General features: G+C 36.6%; 1 protein-coding gene across 3 annotated transcripts in view; it reads left to right on the top strand.

Annotated features, from left to right (window-relative positions):
* Positions 1 to 23,895, top strand: part of DDX10 (DEAD-box helicase 10) — a 160,136-nt gene that overhangs the window by 27,505 nt on the left and 108,736 nt on the right. For all 3 annotated transcript variants that reach the window (XR_011150737.1, XM_069014291.1, XM_069014303.1), the window contains exons 11-13: positions 5,557 to 5,644; positions 11,293 to 11,381; positions 19,297 to 19,762. Coding sequence is in view for 2 of the 3 variants with exons in the window: in XM_069014291.1 (XP_068870392.1) it covers positions 5,557 to 5,644; positions 11,293 to 11,381; positions 19,297 to 19,762 (643 nt within the window). In the remaining variant the exon portion in view is untranslated. The remainder of the gene's footprint in view (positions 1 to 5,556; positions 5,645 to 11,292; positions 11,382 to 19,296; positions 19,763 to 23,895) is intronic.

The following is a 23,895-nucleotide window of genomic DNA, read 5'->3' as shown; positions in this document are numbered from 1 at the left end:
GAAAAGCTGTGGTTTGCATGTGAAGATATGGATATCTAAGCAAAGAAGATAATTAACTATGCAAAATTTGTCTGTAGAACAATTGTTTTTGAGAAGAAATCAAATTAGGATCAAACTTTAGGTGGTTATTTATACTTCATTGCTTAAATCTTCAGGTTTGCTCAAAATTTACGAGTTGCCATCTCTTCAGAGAATAGAAACAGATAATAGAGACAATGCATATAGCACTTGCTGGATTTAAGGTTTAGTTTTATTTTTTTTTTAACTAGTTTTATTGTATAGGATATGCCATTTCAAAGCCTCTTCTGAACTGTAGTGACTGCTGTTTCTGTGTAACAAACTGAGTACACAGCAACTGGTGAAGTAAATCCACCTCTTCTGGTCAAACACGTGTATCAAATCCATGTAAGATGTGCAGGAACTTCAAACATAAACAATTTTTGCTAAAACAGTGAAATAAGGACTAGAATGCAGTTCAACAACTACTTAATGACAAACCCAAACAAAACCACACCAAGTGAATGTGGATCATATCAGTAAAGAAACTGAAGTATGATATTTTCTTTTCCTTTAAGCATTATAGTGCTTTAAAAGGATCTGCTGTATAACAACTTCAGTAAATAATCTCTTTTTCTAAACTTCATAATTTTCCTTCTTAAAATGGTAGTTATTAATTTATCTTACTTTTATATTCAGTAAATAAATGTCTGATCTCATGCACATTATAAATATTCCCCCTTTCCTTGTCAGCTAAGCTTTTATCTTCTTCAGTAATGGTGTTAATTGTTTGAACAGCTTATCAAGGGAAGTGATAAAAAAGCCTGTATTTATCCATGTAAATAAAAACCTGTGTTTTTGTACTGGGATAATAATCCAAATTTAATTGGGCAAATATTTTACCCCAAATAAATGCATAGTATATTTATAATCCAAGTTAGGTGGCTCTCTGGAGAGATATTCATGGCTGCATCGCTTAACATATTGTTGCTAATCTGATGTTACTTTAATGTAAAACTGCTTTTTTTTTTTTTTTTTAACACCACCCCAAAAATTCATTCTTGTAGCAAGCCATTAGGACATATGTATAATAAACACATTTAAGTAATACTCTTAATTGGAATCATTATTAGAAAAGTCAGGGCTTTTGATTGGTAACATATTTTAACAGCCTGCCCCAAGATCCAGTTTTTCAATCTGCAAAACAAACTTTAATAGAATTTGTAACATCATAATGAACAGGAATGCTTTCACTTAGAATTGTCTGTCTAGTGTGTTAAGATTTAAAAGGTGTAGCATTGTACTTGGAAGTGGCTAACTAAAATCCTTAAAACGTTATCTTTGTAATTACTTGTGGATTGAAAACCAATTTAATTCTAGAAGTTTTGAACTACAAATTTTCTCATGCTGTTTACTTCTAGCCAGTTTCCTAATTAATACAACCCCTGTGCATTTTGTAAGTTTATAAATTGTTTAAGAAGTTGCATCAACCCATGGACTATGTTCCAGGTCTTCTGGTGAAGTCTTCTCCTGTTGTTTGTCTTATTCACCTAATTATAGGTTCTTAAGAATTCTTACTTGGGAATCAGAAGATAACGAGCATTGCTTACTGCCCACAGAGTGTAACTCGTCAAGTTTCTGAAATTCTCTCAGAAAACTTTTTTTTCAAAAGCTTCTTTCTAAAACATTGTCAATTCAAGTGTTTGTTTTCCTGTTCTTGTTAACCTGTTGTCTGGTATAGTGGTCAGAAGAACTCTGTAACTTTTCTTACTTTGTATTTTTTGATTTGCAAATTATTTTTAATGTTATTTTATTTCATTTAGACAGTCTTTTTGAAACAGTTCCATAATTTGAAAGTAGAGAGAGGAAGAACTTTTCTGTTTTCCTGGATACCTATTCAAAAGACTAGGGTTTAGGCTCTTTTCCTAATTTTCAGTTTTAAATATAAGCTGTCTGTAGAGGTTTGAAGTAAACTAGTCCCTTCTAATCAGCACAAGCTGCCAATTTACAGTTAGTGCTTTTTACAGTACATAACTAATTCATTGTTCAAACGGAGTAAGAGAAAGTGCAAAATATGCAGTAATAAATACCAGATCTTAGAGCATTCAAATATGGCAAAAAAGGTACTCTGAAAGTATTAAATAGTATATACATTTTTGTAAGGCATCTGTAATCTCCTAGTTTTCCGTGCAAGCTGTAAACTGAAATTATTTTTGATAGTATTTTGAGGTTACTTTGTTGCATCCAACTTTGTTGGGTAAAAAGATAAGAGGTGCTTCCTCAGGTGTAACCATAACAGATTTTGTGTGTAGAAAATTTTACCAAAGGAAGTGCAAGTGTATAGATACCCATGATGTAGTATCACTTTTTTTAATATTATGGCAAAAAGTGTTTTTTGAAGAAAACAGCAGTAACAACAAAAAAGCACCTTTTTTTTTTTTTTCCTGACAGTGGATAATACTTAGATATGTATTCCACATTAATACCATTAATATAGGGTGCTGTTAATACAGGGAATCTGCCAAAACTCACTGCCTCCCAGTTGCCATAGTTACTGTAAGACAATCCATGGGTGTCACTAATCAGTGTGGTTATGCACCTGTGTGTGATCTGCTGGTTTGAGCCTTCCTTAGGTCCCAGGCCTCCCTGCTCCCTCCAGCCTTCAGGTTGTCTAGTGTAACCATAGGGAGCCACGTTCCAGACTGAGAGCACGGTGCAAAACCTGCTGCTGCTGCTTGGAAGCTGAGTGGAGTATGGAAAATGTTTTGCTTCATCAGGGCAGCAGGGTCTCTTAGGTGGTTGCTGGTCTTTTTGCTTAAATTCTGCTTTGGAGAGGAGTGGTGAAAAGACAATGTCTAGTTAAAGCAGTGCTTGTATCCTAGTATTAAAACCAGGGAAAATGAGAGGAAATCAAGCTGTGTATCAATGGGGAAATTTGGAGGTTGTTGTCTGACCAGTTCATAAGGCCAAGCAAGCTGAGTTTGTGTTTCCAAGTGGGGCCATTTATGCAACTGGTAGGCAAAACTGTAGCTTCAGAAAGTTGTACTGCTTCTTAAAGGTAAGATATGTGATCACAGAGGAAGAAATAACCAGCCTACTTAAAATGGCAATGTTATAAAATCCCCTTCTAGCCTTTGTATAGTTGGTTTTAGCTCACTGGTCCTTAGCATTTAGGCAAGCTTATAAATTATGGTAAGTTATTTAAGTGTTTAGCTTTTATGGTTGTCTCTCCTTATAGTCACATGTATACAATTTATTGTAAAGAGTTTTATTTGTTCGGAAAGAAATAACATACAAACTCATTAAAGCCAAAGTCCAATTTAACAATGACCAGCTTTCTCATTTTTTGAATCCCAGCAGTAGAGGAAGATGACAGTGGGTGGCTGCCATGGCACAGTGTGGGAGAAGAGAGAATCCAGTACTATTCCTCTTTTTTTGATATTCAGGTGTTGCAAATTTGCTCATTCATTAACAAACACATAAGCTCAAAATGTGCCTGGGGTACCATGTTCTTAATTGACATTGCTTAGATTTATACCACATTATCTAGCTATGCTTTTGAATGTGAAGTATCTTGTGGGTTTTGTCTTTTTCAAACCCTTTTCTTGCAAATTTCAATCAAATTACTCAAAATTTATATGTAGTCTACAAAATGTTGCTATATTTTTTCTAGAATTGTTGTCTGTTACGCTTGGAGCCTCAATGACATATAGTATCTTATAAATAATGAATCATATTCCTACAATAATCAAGTCATAGAAAATAATGAGTAATAGCATGTCCAGGTGAGAATTGGAACTTGGTAAGCATTTTGAGTTTGACACTGGCAGCAGGGAGTAATTGGCAGTCTCAGCTACTCTTTGAGTACTGCTCTAAGGCCATTTTTGCATTACTTGAAGATTTCACATAAACTGTGTTTCCCTATTTTATGAGAATGTACAACTGCCAGATGCTTTCCTGACACCAGATACGACGTCTGCTGTTTCTTTCCCATTCTTAAGACCTGTTAATGCTACTATGGAGGATAATCAAACTGATGAATCATATTTTGCTTCTGACTAAGCTGTGTTAGCTGTTGTGTATTTGCTTATTTTCTTTAGGTCCTTACAAATTGTTTTTTTTGGTATCAAGAAAAAGTTAATTGTTTAACTTCCTTTTTGCCCCCTTTGAATATGAGCACTGTATTTGCCTGGCCTGTCTGATAGGATTTTTTTTCCTTCATCTCAGATGAGTTCTTAAGATTAGATACAACTGTGACTCAAAGTGCTTTTACTTTTTCTAGTTGCTATGGAGCAAATTTATTTTGACCCAGCTGATTTATCTGAGTACTTGGTCTCCGATGAGTTGTGATTCTGGTGTGAGCTTGCATTGTGCTGTAGCTGTTGTTAGCTGACTGATTGCAGCTGCCACTTTGAGTGAAGACAAGGAGAAAAGGCACTGGCTAATTTAAGGGCTTTGAGGTCATCTCTTAACAGCTTTCCCATAACTTAGCAGCAATCCAATACTTTTCTGGACTGTTATTACTGATGTTCATATTAATTTTTTTATAACTCATGCTATTCCTTCTTTACTTTTTGTATCATTATATTCCAAAGATTTGTTGGTCAGTTTGTCCCCCACTCAATTTTTCATGCTTCTTTTTTTCTTTCTTACGTCTTTACACTTTTAGAGCCAATTGTGTGCTGTCTGGAAACTGGAACTCAAGTTTTTTGATCTTTCACTAAAACTGCAGCTAAACAGTGCTTGTATACACTGTAGTTTTGCCCTGGCTGTATCTGAACAGAGTGAAGAAATTGAAAGGGAGTGAAGTTTGATACCTGTTTTCATATTTAGTGAGAATAACCTCCCACCATGTTTGCTAGGTTGTATGATACACTAGGGTGGCAGTAGCAGCTCGGGAGTAGATGGGAAGAGATCTGGGCAAATAAACCTGCAATAATGTAGGTATCACTGGAATAAGTTTAAAAATTCAGAATATGGGAGAGGGCCAGTATATCTTTTTAGTCAGTTTAATGGCATTTTCTATAGTACAGTCAATATTCTTTATTTATTTGAGAAGCTCTTAAATCTGTTTAATCTCAATGTCCTTTATTATTGCTCACCTGGCTATTCTTTCTAAGAAGTACTTAAATTTCAGTATTCCTGGCACAATGAATCTTATTTAAGCTTTTAAAAATGCTGACAATTTCCTTTTGAAGACTTTTATTTCAGCATAAAGTAATACTGTAATTCATTATGCTGTTTTTGTATTTTTGCAGTATTTTTATAAAATCAAGTTCTTTTCTGCTAGTTTCTGCTTTGCTTTGGAAGACGTTTCACCACCTTCAGTGAAAACTGTCTCTGAATAAAACAACTGCTATTTGTCTTTTCTGCATTACTTGTTAGAGGAGTGTAATCTTCATCCTTAATATGGTTCCATTCTGTGCTGTTCCAGTGGTAATAGCTCTATGCATAATAAAACAATGAAAAATATGCAAAGATACTCCAGAGAACTTAATAGGTGCTTATTTTAGCATGTTCTCATAATTAAAGCTTGCCTTTTTTTTTTTTTTTAATTAGAATTAATCCTGAAAAACTTACAGACATCCAAAAGAGGATGCAAGCTTTCTTAGCTCAAGACCAGGACTTAAAAGAGAAAGCTCAAAGGGTAAGTCATCTGCTACACTATAATTCTTGGGGCATGTTAGTTGAGTAGAACTTTTGATTGAATAACTGACCAACTCATACATGCCCTAGAAGCAGTGTTTGGAACTGAAAAACCACCAGAGATGATTTGAACACTTGGAGAATTTCCTGTATTAGGAGAGAAACATAAATTAGAGGGAACCAGAGTCTTCTGAGTGATGCCTAGTGACAGGAGAGGAGGCAACAGGCACAAAATTGCTATACAAAAAGGTCCATTTAAATCCAGAAAAAGCTTTTATTGTGAGGGTGGTTCAGCACTAGAACAGGTTGCACAGCAAGGCTGTGCAGTCTCCAAATGCTGGTTATTAAAAACTGGGTTCCTTCCTGAGCAGTCTGCCCTAGCTGACCTTGGCTTGAGCACGTGCTTGGACTAGATGGTCTCCAAGGTTTCTTCTCAACTTCAACCGCCCTGAGAGTTTATTGGAAAGCTGATGTAGAAAATTTCAAAATAATACTACTAATGAAAAAGCTTACTTAAAAGTAGCAGATCACACTATTTGACTTAAAAAGTTAGAAATACATAACCATGTAGGCCTCACATGCTCACCTTGATCAATTTTTATTATCATATATCCTGAATATATGTGACAATTTGTCCTTTCTCAGGGTAAAATCCAATGCATTGAATAAAGCATTTTAACTTTTTTTTGGGTTTAAATGAGCAGCAAAATAGCCAGGTAAAATGGAGAATTATGCGAATGGGTTTATGAATGAGATTTCTTTATTGTGCTGGTTAATGCTGGGCAACTTTATGGACAGTATGTGAATTTCACCAAGTTTTTATCAGGTTTGGAGAAAACTGGAAGGGAAACTTCAAATGACTAAGTAGGTTCCTTGATGAGAATGGGCTTGGTTGTAAAAGACACTTTCTGTGAAAGGTGGCCTGTGAAACATTTCTGGAAATTGTGCTGCCTCTTGCCGTCATTAAACATGTTTGCTGACCTTTCCCTGGTTTTATAATATTTTTAGGTCATGAACTCTTTGGAATAGAGCTTACTACTTGTTTTATTGAAGCACTGCAACGTGTTGGTTTTCCAGGGCTGGTTGGTTTGTTGTTGTTGTGTGTTTTTTTTCTGGCTTTTTTGTTTTTTGCTGTTTTGTTTGTTTGTTTTGTTTTGCTTCTGAACTGTGTATATCATTAGCCTATGAAGTCTGTAGTTGTATCAAGTCTCTTCAAAACGATACAAAATCGAAAGCTCAAATTGAGACGCAGGGAAACACAGCTGGAAGGATAATAGGCAAATCTTTCATGTAATTTTTTCTTATATTTGTAGGTCAAATTAAAAGAGTACAGCCAAAGGCCACATGGTGAGAAATCCAGAAATGCCAAAGCCTGAGAAATACATGATTGCAGAGATTCTGGATTAGTGTTAGTAACTTTTTATTTGTATGAGCTAGTGTGGGGATTAATAACACTTGAAGGTATACTAGTAAACTTGAGTAGTAGGGTGAAATGAAAACAGGATTGTGAAAGCTTAGAGAAACCAAGAATTTCAACCTTTCTGTTGAACTGGGACATAAAATGAGTCAAAGTTGAAATATTTAAAACACTTGAGATTCATCTCACCTAGCTGTAGATATCCTCTGTGAGTTAGTCTGCCTGCACTTTCATTTATAGCTGATAGGGCGGAATAAGCACTTCTACAATGCCTCCTGACACAGATACCTTGAAAACCCTTTGGGATGGATGGATGAATGAATGGTGGTTTCTTTGTGCTGCAGAGGTAGGCTATGTGATGTGACCTAGCTTGGATGCCTGCAGTAGGGACGCTTAGTGAGTCAGAGGAATGTCATTCTTACTTTCCTAAACAAGGAGATTTAAATCAAAGTGCCTGGGGAACTCAGTGGGAGCTTTGTGAATAAAATTTCCAAGGCAATGTTCCAAGGGAATGCTTCTGAAAACTATTTTTGGCTTTCAGGTATTCCAGGTTTTTGTAGTGCATAAAGTGTTACTTGTAGCAATGTGGAATGTCAGCGTAAGCTGCATCCTGGCGCTGCACAGGCCAGAGGCACTGGTGAGGTGTCACGATCACCTCCAGCTGCCATGGGAAGTTGCAGTTACACCAATTTATGTCAGAAGTGACAGAGCAGCTGGCTGGGGGAGGACGAGAGTAGGAGGAATCCAGCATCATCTTACTTGGAATGAAAACACTAACAAACCTCTGTTTCCGGCTTTGGCTTTTTAAGATCTCTTAAAAGGGAGAGAAGGATCATTCTGAACTGAGCAGAAGAAAGTAATGATAAAGTTTCAAAATAGCCCAAGAATAAAATCAAACGTGGGCTGTCTGTCAGTGTTACAGATAAAAACTTAATTTGTTTTGAAAAATTCTAACTGCCATATAATTACCATTCCAAGCTATTTTTGTTGCAGTTTTAAATTTATTGATAGAAGAGCAGTGTTGTTGCAGGCAAGCTGTAAATACGTTCAGTTTTTGAAAAACTTGAAGTATGGACAAGTGGTTTATCATGGAAGTGTCCCTCCTTAATAAAGTTTAACTACAAATGTTCAGACATACTATGTAAACGTGCCAAGTAGTCTTACATGTCAGCATGAATAAAGCATTAAAATTAATGCAAATAAAATCCTGACCTTGGATCCTTATCTGAAATGCTGAATTTCTCAGAGGCATGGGTGTTATGTTGTCTAGCCTGTCTGTTGCAAGCTGCCAAGTTCTTGACATTTGTAGTGTAAGAAGCAAATAAATTCCTTACCTGAATGGATGAGATAGCAATGAAACAGCACAGCTATGCACAGAAATATAGATAGGATGGCAGTCTACCATCATGTGTTGAGGGCATGAGGTCTAAGTTATTGTGTCCTCTAAGCTTGTTGATTTACTTTGAGGTACTTTTACTTTGTTTGAAAATAGAAAGTTCTCGATTGCTAATTGCTTCAACAAACTTCATGGTTCGTTTGGTAGGACATGGTTCCCTTGCTATTACTTGGAAAGACAGTTTGAATCAGATTGGGGCTCCTTTGAAACCTTTGCAGTTCTTCTCATGGACTGATGCTGCCTTTTGGCATTTCTTGTAATTTTAATATTTAATATGTCAGTTCAGCCAGTTCTGGAAAACAATTTAAAAAAAGAATCTTTTTTTCTTGCTAATTCAAATGTTACTGTGGCACTGAAGTGATGTCTGTCCATTGAATTCTTCATCACGCCCAGAGGGATGTGCAGGATGTTACAGCCTGAGATTCCAGTCACACCCTGTTAGTTTTGAATTTTATCAAAACAGCACATCAGCTGAATTGTGTGCATTTTAGTACTTAAAACAGTTATCCAAGAAATAGATGAATAAATAAAAATTTAAAGGTAGTAAATTCATAGAGTGTGATACTTTTTCCTTATGTATTTCCAGCACTTGTACAATAATCTCCAGTGGTTTTGGGGGCCTGTAGCTACTATTGCAGTAGAACTGTAATATGTTTATGATGCCCAACCATAACCATATTTTCCATAGAAATTAATGCATATAATATTTTTTGCAATGTTCAGTCATTTAAAAAAAGCCTTGAAAGTTACAACAAACAGCAGATGTGGCAGAAGACAACAGCAGTTGATAAAATAGCAGGGAAAAAGCTCAGACTGACTAAACTTGTTCTCTCTCAGATCCAGTGTGTGCGCAGACTAACGAAGTCTTGGGAGAACTGAATAAAATCCAACTGAGATGACAGAATTTTAGACAGAGGTTGAAGTGAACACACTGAAATCAAATAAAAAAATCAAAGTAAATAGCGTGATTTCTCTTCTTGTAAAGTAGAACAAGTCTTGTAATGCAATTGTTTGGTGTTTCATTCTTAGTCATTGTAGGGCTTGATAAGCATGCAAAAGGTGTGTTCTTTCTGCCCTTTATAGTTTGTTAATTTCTAGACCATGTGCACCAAATACATACTAGTAAAGTAAGTGGATGGCTTTATAAGTTATCCAACAGGCATAATGAAATTTCAACCCTGTAGCAAGTAGTGACTCATGTAGGTCTTCATATCTGCAAATCTCAGATTCACAGGAAGGATACTTCTTTTTTAACTTGCTTTTTTCCCTCTGTCACTGCAGAGAAAAAAGAGGCTTTCATTGATTTTTTTCATTTGCTAGACAACAATATAGATAGTTAAGATCTGTCAAATCTGAAGCCTTTTCCTAAACATTCTAATTACCTTTGTTAAAGGATTAATAATTTAATGTGAGCAAAGAAGTGTTTTATTCCACATCTCAATCTTGGTAGAAGCTGAATGAATTGAGCTCACGCTTTCCACAGCTAAAATTAATTGAAAGACATAGTCAGGAAGGAAGCTTTACCCAGAAATCCCTTAGCATTAGGAAAAACAAGCAAATGAAAATTTACTTTTATAGTGAAGTAATGGGCAGCTTGAAAAGTATATCTCTTAGCTCTACATACCTTACAATTAATAGTTTTTATTTCAGTTACGGAGGAGAAAAGAATGAGTTTATAACATTGTTTAATTTACTGTCTTACCTTTCATTTCACCTCTGGAAGTGTTTTTTCTCTTACAAGTATTTGAAGAATTCCTGTAAGACATCAATGCTCCTGGCTGTTGGGTCTTTGCTCCTCTATCTGAGGTTAACAAGAAATAGTTTTTTGGTTTTTTTTAAATTCCACATGAATTATTAATACAGTAGTTTTCTCCAACAGATGCCTGTACATAGCAGAAGAAGGGTGTGATTATAGGGTGCTTGAATGTAACTCTCTGAGCATAACTTGCTGTTGTTACTAATGTTTGATGGTTTAAGCCTCATGGTAGGAGTTTTGGCATGTGATAGAAATTAGGTTATGAACAACAGAAATCCAAGGATCTTTTCTGATATTTGAAATATTCCAATATTTATGCTGCTGCTGCTGGGTAGAACTAGACTATGTAAAAGAAGCATGAGAAGAATAAGAATCTTTTGTTTTGGGAAGGACGGCAGGAAAATGCAACACAAGATTAAGTTATTCTCTTATGTAGCGCTTCCAGTTTTTTTTGAGAAAGTCTTTGATTAATTGATATTTCAACCTTGAACTGGTCTTAGTAGATGTTGTGTAGTGAATTTGTCTTGGTCAGCTGACTTGCATTCATTGTCTTTGTGCATGTGATGAGCTGATGGTAAATGTAGGGTAATATGACTCATCTTAGACCACAGTGAAAGGCAGCTATATTGAGTTGAATAACTTTCTGCTCGTGGCTAAGATTAAGTCAGGACACCTCAGGTTGATAGCAACAAAGTCTGTTCTAAGTTCCACATAATTCAGGTATCAGAATAGCATAACAACATTCAGAAAAGCTAGGAGAAAAAAAATCTAATCAAATCAGTGATGTTTCCTTCTGACTAATCTGTCTTATTTTCTTTCTAGGAAAATAAAACATGACACACTGTTGGGAAATTTAGCCAATTCAGCCTATGTGAATGTAATGGAATATTTAAGTACTTGAAGTTGCATCGCTTCTGTAGTAGCAATAAATTTTGTCTGATGGGTATTTTGAAAAGAATTTCAGTCTGCAATCAGTGTTAGACTACCTAATAGTGAAATTCTATTTTGTGTTTATGTTGTTTCTTGTGTTGGTAATTGAATGGTGTCTTTTTTTGTTGAATCCTTTTATTTTTCTTTCAGTGTTTTGTATCCTACTTGCGTTCAGTGTACTTAATGAAGAACAAGGATGTATTCGATGTTTTCAAATTGCCTCTAGCAGAATATGCCCTGTAAGTATGGTCAACATAAGATATGAAAGCTGTATAGTGAGAAGTTTTACAGTCTTTAAATCACAGTCTCTTGTGATTGTGTTAACACACAGAATTGGACAGTCTTCTAGTGTATTTAGTTTTGTATTCATGCTGAGCTTTTGCATATTTTCAAGGGCATTCTAAATGGAAATTATGTATAAAGACAATATATTGCTGTACAGAGAAATAACTTAGAGCAAAAGTTACATTTGCTATATACACTGGAAGACATAACTTCTGAAGTAAAAAGATAGAGAATAATGTTTGGGTGGTTTTTTCCCCCCTAGACTTGTCCTTTGGCCTCATAGCAAAATATCAACCTGTAAAGTGTATTGTTTAACAAGAAATTGGAGTATCTAAAGATGATGTATTGCAGTCTAATTTTGAGTGTGTTTGGGACATTTCTCCTTGGCCATAAATTACTTTTCAGAAGATTCAGTGCATTTGGTAAAGATGAAACATCTGCACTAGCCTGTATAGTGTCTATTTGGCTATGTCTATTTTTGTACATATATGTGAATCATTCCACATTTTGTACGGGAGGGAAATTAATTTTTACAGGTTGACTTTACAGATGACAGACCCCTGAAATTGTTTTAAGGTGTGAAGTTTTTGAAATCTCATGGGGCATCAGGTAGTCATAAGGGAGCAGGAAGGTGTTCAAAGGTACATCGTAAATTGATTTGATATGTGTGGAATTTCAGACAGAGAAAGCTAACTTGTTAGCACATGGCATAATGAACTAAAATGGGACAAATTACTAGACTCTGGAACACCTGGTCTTCCTGTGCTGTGCTGCCATTAACATGATTATGTTTTTTAAGATACATAAGCCTATTATAAAAGATGATTTTTAACTTCATGGACTGAGACATTTTGAAAAAGGAGAACTAGCATAAGCTCAAAAATTTTTGCTCCATGCAATGCCTGCCCCTTCTCCTGTGTTGTTTGTCAGCGTTTTTAAAATCTGTTGTAGGTCTTACTGTGCTATGAATGTAAGGAATAGCAGCAGAGGATTGGGGCTGAGAGGGATAATCACACAAATGCAACCAGTGTAAGAAACCAACTAGCAGATGGTGGTAATGCTAAATTTTCAGAATCCCAGTGCCTGTTTCTGGATTTCAGCATGGTGTGCCATCTAATGTCTATGGACAGAGTAGTCTACAGTTCTGTTTTTCTCAGGTCTTCTCAGGTGTGCCAGGATTTGGACCTTCCTCAAAATAATTCCGAGTCCCAGGTTTGGAAAGCTACTAATGTCATTCCTGTAATAAAATGCAAGAAACCAGTCAGCTGTTTGGGGAGAGTAGGAGAGGTTTAGTCAAGGCTGTGAAATATGTGGCAGTATAATCAAAAGTCAGAGGGTAATAAATCTGGGAGATAATTTGGAGATTCTGTTCTAGTTTGTTGGCCCTCTTCTTCCCCTCTCTCCAGACTGCTAGTCTACTTAATACACCCTGCAGTTCCCTAGCTTTCAGTTCAGTGCACAGCCACTGATACATGGATCAGTCATCTTCCTTTATATGAAAGTCCCTCAAAGTCTGGTATGTTTGAATTTTGCATTGAGAAACGACCTTGGTTTACATTCTGCGCACAAACTCACGGCAAAACCTGAAATGAGAATCCTTTCTTCCCTTTACCTTCTGTGTGCATTTTCTCAAAAGTACTTTAGTCTTTCTGTGGAGATTTACTGCTAGCTTGATAGATGTTAGTCCACTAAAAATCCTGTAGAGAAAATAGGCTGCTTAATGCCCCTGTTGGGTTTGCATTCCAGGCTGTTGCCCACATTCCCTATTGCTCTGCTGCTTGGCATGTCTGTGCACTGAGATTCTCTTAAACTCTGTGGATTGAGTCTGCAGAAAAGCAAGTCTTTTTCATTGTAATGTATTATATAAGATTATGTGTCTATATATTATATATAGAAAACAAAATATATTAAAAATATGTGTGCATGTCTATATGAGCATATAGACACATAAACACATATCTATTCTATAATTGATGGCCTTTAAGCCATGGTACATTACTATTCTCTCCAGTATCCTCATTATAAATTGCTATCAAGAATAATTTGCTGGAGGAAGACTTGTGTAGGCCTTGTGTTAACATAGGCAGCCTTTAAGTCTGATGAAGGAGAAATTAAAAAGAGAAATTTGTCTTTTAATTGCAAAGGACAGCTTTGGAAACATAAGAAAATGTAAACAAACAACAGGGTGAAAAGGAATAATTACTTAGTCTGGTCTCCTGGAGAGGAGGCAGTGTTTTGAAATATTTTCCTTCTCAGGCACTTTATTTCTCTAACTGCTAACACATATATGCGCTCTGTTCTCCAGGGGCAGATCTTAGCAGGTGAGCGTGCTGGGTAGGCAAGTTAGTCACAGTTCCAAGGGGCTGCCAAGGAAGGTAATTTCCTCTGTGACTGTCATCATGTCTTTCGGGAGAAATGCAGCATATTTTTCTGTTTCTACCTGTATTGGTACACAGAGAATAAATAAAACAAGTTGAAGCCAAATTATTGGGAAAATGTTTGATATACATACCTTAGTATCCAGATAGTTTTGCTTGCACATCAGTATGAAAAAGCAGTAGGTAGCTGCAGGTGCTGTCAGGACTGAAATGGGTGGTAACAGAAGACATGATCCACCTGTCCACATCTGTCTGTCCTTTCACTAACCAGGGAAAGCACCCACTACACTCTCATCCCCATGCCTGGCCTGACCCTTACTGCATGCTCAGGGCGGAAGGTTCATTTGTTACCGTGCTCTGGCTGCTGTGAGTGAGTGCCGGGCTGTTTTGTCCTCAGGCTGTGCCCGCTGCAGGCTTTCCACGTCTTGTCATCCCTTTGTTGGTTCTTGGCTCTCCTTCTTGCTATCCTTATACTTACTTCTCTACATGCCAATCTCCTAACTAAAAAGATGGCTCCTAATTACTTTTCCCCTGTTGTTTCCAGTCTTCATGCACCTGTAACCAGACTTACAATTTCTCATGCTGTTACCTGGTTAATCTCAGCCTTGTATGTTATTGCTCATACAGACCCCAGCATTCCCTCCAGTCACCTCCAGGGTTTGGGTGTTTCTCGTTGAACTCCCCCTCAGCCACCTGGAGATCCAGCTTCCTGAGCTTCTGTAACTACTTCTGTAAACTTTTGCCACACAGCTTTCTGAATAAGCTGCAGTCTCCTCTTTCAAAGTCCAGGGTCATTATTCTCTTAGTCATCATCCTCATTTCTTCTAGGATCTTGAGCTATCTTTTCTCATTCTGCAGCCAAGCTGGCTATTGACCTTCATTCACCTTAGAAGTGAATGTACTTGCATATGCATGAGTAGCAGTTCTAGTAGAGTGCCTATCAGAGTTGGCTAAGCCAGCTAACTTGGAGGAAGGGTTTTAAATGCACTCTAGAAAACCTTGTTGCTTGTGCTCTGCTATATTGCCCTCTGAGCAGGTGTCCGGGTGGCTCAGGTACCAAGGGGCCACCAGGGTTTGGAACTGCAGTGTGGAGCTTCCTTTTCCTTTTGTAAGGAAGACCACATCTTGGTCTTCTAAATTATTAGACTGTGACCATGATGTCGTCTTTGTTCTCCTTCTCTTTGCTTCTCAATAGCTTGGCCCTCCTTATTATTAATAGAGTACCAGGCATTTGAGCTCCTTAATGTAGAGGAATAAAGCTGGCTGGTAAATAGCACAGCAAAAGCAATTTCTCTGTTCATTTTGGTTATTAATCAGACCATCTGGAAAGCCTGTTAGTTCAGATTTGTGTCATTTCAGTTGATGTGAGTTCTCCTGTTTTCAAACGGTTGCTCATCCTGTCTTAGGAAAACATTTTAAATGTTAAATGTGGATGTAGCATATATTGCAAGGCAAGTAATACATATTTGTTTTCTTGAAATAGCTTCTGGGAGTATTTAACCTTTTTCAACCTATTTTAAATCTTTGTCTGAACCTGTTCTACAGTAAAAGTAATCTGTGTGCTGTGTTTTTATGTGTTCAAATCATTCTGAAGAAGTTCACTAATGGAATATGTCTGTATTTAGTAAATGTAGTAAGTTAATGTTGGACTGAATCAGTAACTTGTGTAAAATTGTTGTGCAGCAGTACAGCAGATGTGACCTCAGATTCTTTACAGCTGGCTCATATCTTAAAAAGGACTAGAAATCTTTTAGGAGCAGATAAGGAGCATTTGTCACACTTAAAAATGTGAAGATTTTACTGTTCTTATACTTGTTTTTTGCAAGGGTAGATTTTGCTTCAAGTGTCTAAGATTTGATCTTTCTAAAGAGTTGAGAGATGTCCAGCTTTTCTCTCATTCAAGTAGAGGCAAGGTAAAGTAATCATGTTAATGTAAACACACTCAAGGCCTTGTATAAGCGCAATTAATAAACCTTAGAGGAGGCAGTATTTTAAGTCTGTTACACTGTTCATTTAAATGCATTAAAAAATGTTTATTAATGTTTGATCTTCATTATTCACTAGAAGCAAAAGTGATGTTCTCTTTAAAGCCATACAGTGTTATTTCTTTCCAGTTTTACTCTTTTAACGTATTTACTGAAAGTCCTTGTGAACTTGTTACTAAATTAAGAAAGGTACTTGAGTATTATAGGTCATTTGTTTAGTTACTTCTGTGCATTCCCTAATCAGTGTTAGGGAATGCTGATGTCTGGCCACCTTGGTTTCAGTTGAGGAATAGAACTGTCAGCTGTACTTTGACTTACAGTAGCAGAGCACTCCCTTGGTTTCAGTATTGCCTTTAGAAGCTGATTTCAAATGTCTTTCTAGAAGAGCTTGCTCTTAAGAAGTCATTGCATTCACCAAACTATGAAACAGGATTATTTGGTTTGTCAGCTGAATTTATGTTGCCATTTAAAGGCTACCATAGTCTGAGGACTACACTGTAGTGTTAGTGTGTTTTTAGGGTTGTCTGTTAGGATTTATGAAATCTCACTAAATAACTTACCTGCTTTTTGTCTTTATCAGAAAACCCTGCACATCTCTTGTTCCAGATGAGTGTCTGAAATGGTAGCACTAAAGTAAAAACATAGCTGTAACTTCAGTCATAGTAGGATTGTGGTCTGAGTGGCATCTAATGAATTATTGAAAACTAATTATGCCCTTTCTAGTTTATGAAATCTGGTTCATACATTGAGTTGTTTCAGGATGACTGAACTATAGATTTGGCGAATGATAAAGAGATAGTTTTGAAGAAATTGTCAAATCTTAAAATATGGGGAAGCTTTTAGCAGTAGTAGAATGTCCCGATTGTTTGTCCCAGATTTTTCTCCATTTGGAATATACTATGAAAAAGAGGCAATAATGAACCAAAATGCTGACATTTGTTTGAGAATTTATGTAACTGAAAGTATTGGGGGATTGCTTGCACACACTTTGACTAAGCTTGTCTACTATTACTGTCTTACCGAATAAATTTGACCTTCTCTCTCCCTTATGTCTTGTATTCTTTTGGTTCAAAAGTATTTTGAATTCTGATAGCACTGGTTTTTTTGGTAGGCTTGTTAAGCAGTGTAGAAAAATCTGCCAAGACTAACTGACAAATAATTTTATTCAATTATTAAAGTAAGACATCAGTGCAGTACAGCAGTCTGAAAAGTGGAATTTAATATTTGAATAAAAAAAAAAGTGTGGGGTGAAGTCTTGTCCGCATCATGGGCTGCTCTTTCTCTCTGTTTTGTAACTTTTGCTGAACAGAGATTAGTTTTTCACCTTGTCAGACTTTTCTCTGCATGTGTTTCTGATCTTTGATGCTAGCTCTGGAAGTGTAGAAGAAAAGGTCTGATAAAATCAGAGTTTTCAACCCTGTACACCTTGTGTGTGTCTGCTTGAGAAAGAGAAGTGAACACTTGATTGTGTAGTTGCCATACATTATTGCTGCTTGCAGTGCTTTGTCAACACTTGACAGCAATACTTTATGTAGAATAATGTGAAATCTGGACAAGCAAAAAAGCGTTTCTCTTGCAAAGGATTTGATTTTTGCAACTTCGATCCCCTTGCTGAAGAGATTGAATGCAGCAATCTCTTGATGTGTGTTTTACTGTGCCTGGTGTTAAGGCTCAGTTCCAGGTTTGAATGGCTTCCAGCTGCCGCAGTGAAACATTACATCTGCTGTTTGGTTATTTCCATTACAGCTAGTCAATAGGCCAAACTTTAACACATCATTTCATTGCAAAGGTAATTAGTGTTTGCTGTCAAACAGCAAAACAAGTTTAAGATTGCTGGTTGCTCCAATTTCAGTTCCCAATGGTGTTGAGTTATCCTCTCAGCAATGCACTGTCAGTAAATGTGCAAAATACACTGGATAAAAACTTCCTTTGATCCTTTTTAATAAAATTCTGTTTTCTTTGTTACTGCTGTTAGTTGCATGTGGAACAGTGCTGAATTATCAGAAACACTAAACCAAAATTTTACATTAAAAATAAACTTTATTTGTTGGAAGATTTTTTCTTTATCCTAAGTGTGGATTGCTTTTTGGGGTTGTGTCTACTTTTCAGTGTTTTAACCTGTGGCTGGTACCAAAAGTGCCCTGCTTAACCAGAGTTGTGGTTACATTTTTTGTTTGTTATTTAAGCAGGGTACTCCTTTTGACTACCCTGTCCCACTGGCTACTATTAAAAGTTCAAGGCTCTCCAGGGCCTACAGTGCACTCTTGCTGCTCTGCAGTATCTTTGGGTGCTTCGTGGACTGTTTATAATGACATTTCTGCCAGGTAGTATGGATTAGATATTTCTCCTGTGCTATAACTCAGGTTCCTCTCAGAGGCTGTGTAGTGAAAAGAAGAAATAATGCTATCTACTTGAACATCATTGAGAGGAGAGGTGATGTATAGCTGTGCATGTTCTGAATTGAAAGGGGCTGGTCTTTTACAGGTGTGGGTGCCTGTGTATATTTGTAGCCATTGTAGTTGTTTATATCCTTTATTCCTTTGTTAAGTGTATGGACAAGTACCAAGTACTACGTTCAGTTCTGTATCATGGATTCTCTGTGTGTTCCTTGCACCAGTACCAGTGTCACCTCACATTTTTTATTCACCTAATGAGAAGGCTCATGAACTCTGAAAACGTTGCTTTTTTTTTAAATTTGGGTTTGACAGGGTCAGGTGTAATAACGGTGGACAATGACAAAGTTTACTGAAGTCAAATGGGCTGTTGGAGTCAAGGTATCTGTTCCCATGCAGTGCTCTCCAGTATTGTTGCTAGACAGGATTTCTTGCTCTTTCTGTAATTTTTGTCCCTTCATGTAATGCTTATGAGTATCACTTTGAATTTTCATGAATAACTGGGTAAAACAACAGTTGCTGGCTCTGTTAGTTACATGTGCCATGGAGGTAAAGCCTTGCCATAGAAAGGTAGAAACAGGTGAAACTGACTTTAAGGGAGAAATGTCTTTCCCTAGCTTTTTCTGCAGTTAGTCATTCATCCATATCATGTTTCTTTTCTTGATCTCTCAGTCACTGTGAAGTCAGGGGATAATGCTCCAGGTGTGCTTCCAGTAGTGCAGGACATCTGACAGATCAGTGTTATCTCAGTTCTTGACATTAAATCCATGTATTTTCAATACCAGATTACATTGGTGTTTCTTCCACTGTGTTTAATTGTGAATCACAGATAACTAATTGGCTCTTATCTACAATTTATCAGCTTCTGTGTTTGTTTTCCTTCCTGGGAGGCTTGTAATTGAGAATTCTCAGTTATTTCATTTTGCTTCCTCTTCCAATGTTCACGTGTATTTTTCATGCTAGATTTTTCTAAATGTGTTGATCAAAATGTGTCAATATGAATTATCATAATTGAAATTGAATCACTTGAGCCATCAATGAGGGCTTCTAATTTAGTCAAATGTTGTGTATCTCCCTTTTAAATTAATTTATTTGTTTAATTCCATGCTTTAGATCTCTTGGTCTTGCAATGGCACCTCGTGTGAGATTTCTTCAAAGAGTTCGGAAACAGCTGGAGGCAGCCAATGGGACAGACCACTTGGAGGAGACAGAGCAAAATGAAAATACCCTCACCTTGGTAAATGAGGAAACAGTGGAGAAATGTGGAACTAATCTCAGTGGAAAAACACCTGTTAACAAAACAAAGGACAAGCAGAGAAGAAAAGAAACGGAGGAATGTTCTGCTTCCAGTGGAAGTGCTGAGGAGAGTGGTGAGTCTGAGGATGAATTGAAAGAGCTGTCTGAGGAGGAGGAGGAAAAAGAACTTCATGTACCTAGCAGGGTACCAAATTCGGACTCCATGCAGTTCTTTGAAGATGATGATGACGATGATGATGACAACGATCCTGAAGGTCTTGATTTGCTGACAGTGAAACAACGGGATGTTTTTGGTGTGGAAGCTAAAGATAATCCAGCACCGGTAAGTGCACTTTATAGTAAGGCTCATGAATCTTAATAATTTTTTATTGGACTTGCTCCAAGGAAGGAGGAGAAGAAAAGAGGAAATTCTGCTCTTAGCAGAATACTCGCTTGAAGTTGGATGCGTTGTGCATATATATCAGGTGTCATAAATACTCCCAAAAGATAAGTGGTGTGACTTAGCTTTTATCATTTTATGCAGTTAGCATAAAGTACTTTTACTTGCATAATGAATATCCTTGTACTTGCTTTAATTTATGAATAATGTGACTTGAAAACCTGGGAAATTTTGACAGTTTTAATTCTTATCACTTCCTAATTTGCTTGTACCTCTCTAAATAGCTGCCACTTTCAGTAATAATTTTGATGCTGAACCATGGTTTATAGCACTGGGAACCAAATTGCAATACACGATGAGCCACTTCCCGACAGAAATCACAGCAGAACGATCTTTACAAGAATGTAACCTTCAAGCAAGGACTTTAGATTTCACCAGGACCATTGTTATTAAAAATTGAGCCAGTATCAAACAGAGAGAGGAAGTGCAAGTTTCTTGTAAAGCATGGTTATAGTGGTTTAGTGAAAGTATTCATGTAAATCTTTCATTTCATTGGGGAGTAGCTTTATAATTTGGATTTCTTTGTCCTTGGCATTCTGAGAAATATTTATTTCTTTTAATCTTTAGATACAGTGTTACAGTAAGGGTGGTTTTGTTTTTTTTAAAATTTTTTTGTAATTTTTGTAAAGCAGATTTGGTATGTGCATATTGTGATTTTTAAATTTTTTTTTGGTATATCCTTTGCTATCCAGCAACTGTATTTCTGTGGTAAAAAGATACAAGCGAAATAGCCATCTGGTTTGGCAAGGTGTTTTTCTGAATTTAGATGCATTCAAGGGAAACCTCCTGTTAAGCAAAGTATTTATTTTTCCAACTGGTATTTAAAATCTTTCTTTTTCTGGGCTGTTACTTAACAGCACAGGGCACTTACCATGACCTTGCAGCTAGTCAGCCCACTAGATGCATTAATAAGCAGCATCTTTCCTTTAGTATGTAGTGAAGTGTGTGAACTAGTTTTATCAGCTATGATTGTCAAACATGAGCAGTTGCAGAGTAATCTGACTGCTGTGTGCACTCTCTGCTCTACTGTGAGGAGGCTGACACAGGTTGCAGTCTCATCTGAGAACTGTGGAAACAGAGTTAACTTCCTGTTCCTGTTATTCTTGTGCCTGAGCGGTTCTGCCCAGGCATGGCCACTGCCTGGCAGTTGCTTATATTGATTAATAAATGTCAGGTTTGTGTAGAAAAGAATTTTGTGTTTTAAAAACAAAGTGGAGTAAAAGATCTGTGCCTTATTTAAAGAATGATCATCTCATGGCTTTCTTATTGCTTCCCCAATTTTGCATGCTGAAATACACAGACAATTTCATGGTGTTTTTAATATGTTGGAAAGTTTTGTTCAGGAAGTGGTAAAAGGTGAAAGTTTGAGGTGAAAGAATGAACAGGAGAAATTTTGTTAAAAGTATGAGTGATTTAGAAAGTAATTTGTAACTACACTGGGTAACTTTTAAGAGTTTTCCAGCATTAAACATTTATACATTAGTTTATGTTCAGGCAACTCAGACATTATTTTCTGTGATACCATGTGGATTAACTACAGTAAGGGTTAGTAGTTCATGTTTGGTGTGCAAGTGTGGAAGACCTTGTATCACCTAAAAGCTCATCTATATGAGGGCATAATAACAAAATATTTAGTTACTCTTCTGAGCAGCTGAGAACAAAAATAATGTAAAGTTTGAAGATCTTAAGATTAAGAACTTAAATTATATTTAAATAAACTCCTACAAAAATGCCTGTGGTAGTGAAATATGTGGTTTTTAGTAAGTAAAAATGCAGAGCGTACTCTGTTTAACTTGGTCAATGCATACAGTAGTGTGGGGTTTATTACCATATTATACTGTGGAAATTACTGATAAATTGTGGAATGCTTTAAATGGAAGGATTCTATTTTTGGTAAGAATAAGAGAATAAAGGTTTCTATCACTAACCATATTAACTTTTAAAGTTTTGTTATAGAAATGCAACATAGTAGAAATCACACAAAAAGACTTGGGCATTGTGCATTTTTTATTTCACATATCTCAGCACCTCATTTTCTGGATGTTAAGACAGAATTGATAATGTGCAACAGTTTTATATTTTTTCCCATTTCTTTATTTTCTGGGTAGAAGTTCTGAAGTGATTATTATTGCATTAAGATGGATCACTTCATATTTAAAGAATTAGTATTCTGGGGTGTGAGAAGCACTGAGCAGTGTGAATGCAATTTTCCTGTTGCTGTGTGTTGCAGTGTCCTTCTAGGGAGGAGTCAGGAACCAGTTCACTGCATTTCAAGGATGAGGCAGTGCATTGATTAATAGTATGAAAGGCTGCATCAGTTAGGAGAGTTTTTTAAAAAATCTGTTCTGCTTGCTAAATAAGGTAGGAGTCCTTTGCAAGCTTTGGTATGTGGTCATCTCATTGCGGGTTTATGAATATGCTCACAAAGATTGAATTTAGTTTGTGTTTATGCTTTTAATATGTGTAATTGATTTTGAAATGTCACTATTTTTGCTTTAGGCTTCTCATTGACAGCAAAGCAGTCCTGCTGTAATTACTGAGCTCCAGGAAATTTTTTGTAAATGGAAACATTAAGTTCAGTTTCAGTCTTTGAATTGCTGTTGTTAGAGATACCATTGCTTCCTCATCTCGGTCTCTACCCTAGTCCCTCCAATGGAAGAAGGAGCAAGGGGAGGTATTAGGCTGGCTCTTAGTATCCTCTGTGATGTTGTAGTGCCCTGACCTTTGATTACAGGTGGGGTTGGCTCATCCATCTTTGTACCAAGGGAAAGGAACTGGTAAAAAAGAGTAGGGTTTATTTACACTGATGATGAACTAGAAGGGGATTTGCAGGATTTTCATAAAACAGTTTGTTTTTGATGAATGTACATGGTACCCAGCCTAAGAGTGGAAGAGGTTATGGTGTGAAGTATGACACATCTAGTGTTAATCCTTCTAACAGTGTGACTTGTGGCTCAGTTTCACTCTTTCCCTTTCTTGTTGTGTCCCTTGGCTACATGTGTACTCTGTCATTTTGTGACAACACATATGAAAGAAAAATTTGTTCTCTGCATTGCTGTATAAAAGGAGAAACCTTGGATAAGGTGAAAGACCTTGGCAGATATTGCAATTTTGTTGAGCTTCCTAGCTCATTTTTTTAAGAGGTAGTCACTGGCTGCTCTATTTTTGAATTTTACTTCGATATGTCAGGATTTTTAGCTGGTGGTATAACTCATGGGACTTATTTAGATAAGTACAGTGTTCTTACACATAAAAAGAAGGTCAGCTATATGCATAGAGTCATTAGCAGATAGGCAGTATTTAGCTGTTGTGTTAACATTATGGAAATTACTCTTTTAAAGTGCATTTAACAGTGTTAGCAGTATTGATGTTGCAAAGACTATAAGTACTCCCTGGTTACAAACTTTGTTTCTAATGCTAATTTTATGAAATTGCATTTTGCATTTGGCAATTCAAAGGCTATACTTGTTCAACTTCTATCATTATTTATTTTAAGAACTAAGATTAAACCTATAATATTTTTTCTTGGTTTTGTTTATACTTTAATTTTAGTCAACTTGTCAAACATATCACATACTGTCAGACTTCTCCTCTGCTCTTGAATTTTCTGTTTTAGCATGGTAAATACTACATTACTGAGTTCTTAGGATTGCTCTGGCTTCCTCCCTGCTCCCCCATCCCTTGTTTTATGGACTCCTAAAACTTCTCAAGTGTATTCAACAATCACTGCTTGGAACACTGCAACAAGCAAAAGCATACAGGGGGCTGCCTTGAATAGTACTTGCAGATTGCTTGGAGTTAATCTGGACTCTTGAAGAGCCTGCTGTTTGAATATTGTGGCTATGGAAGGAAATTATTTTATGTGCCGTGATTCTGTCTGAGCTACCTGGCTTGCCTTGCAATCCATTATTATTACGTACAATGACATTTTCTTTACTTCTCAAACACATAAAGTAAACACTGTAAACTGACATGTTATGACCTGGATATGTACATATTGATAAAAGCAGGAAAGA

Source organism: Aphelocoma coerulescens, chromosome 1 (genome assembly GCF_041296385.1).
Source record: "Aphelocoma coerulescens isolate FSJ_1873_10779 chromosome 1, UR_Acoe_1.0, whole genome shotgun sequence".
Lineage (NCBI taxonomy): Eukaryota > Metazoa > Chordata > Aves > Passeriformes > Corvidae > Aphelocoma > Aphelocoma coerulescens.
This window is presented reverse-complemented; position numbering and strand designations above follow the sequence as displayed.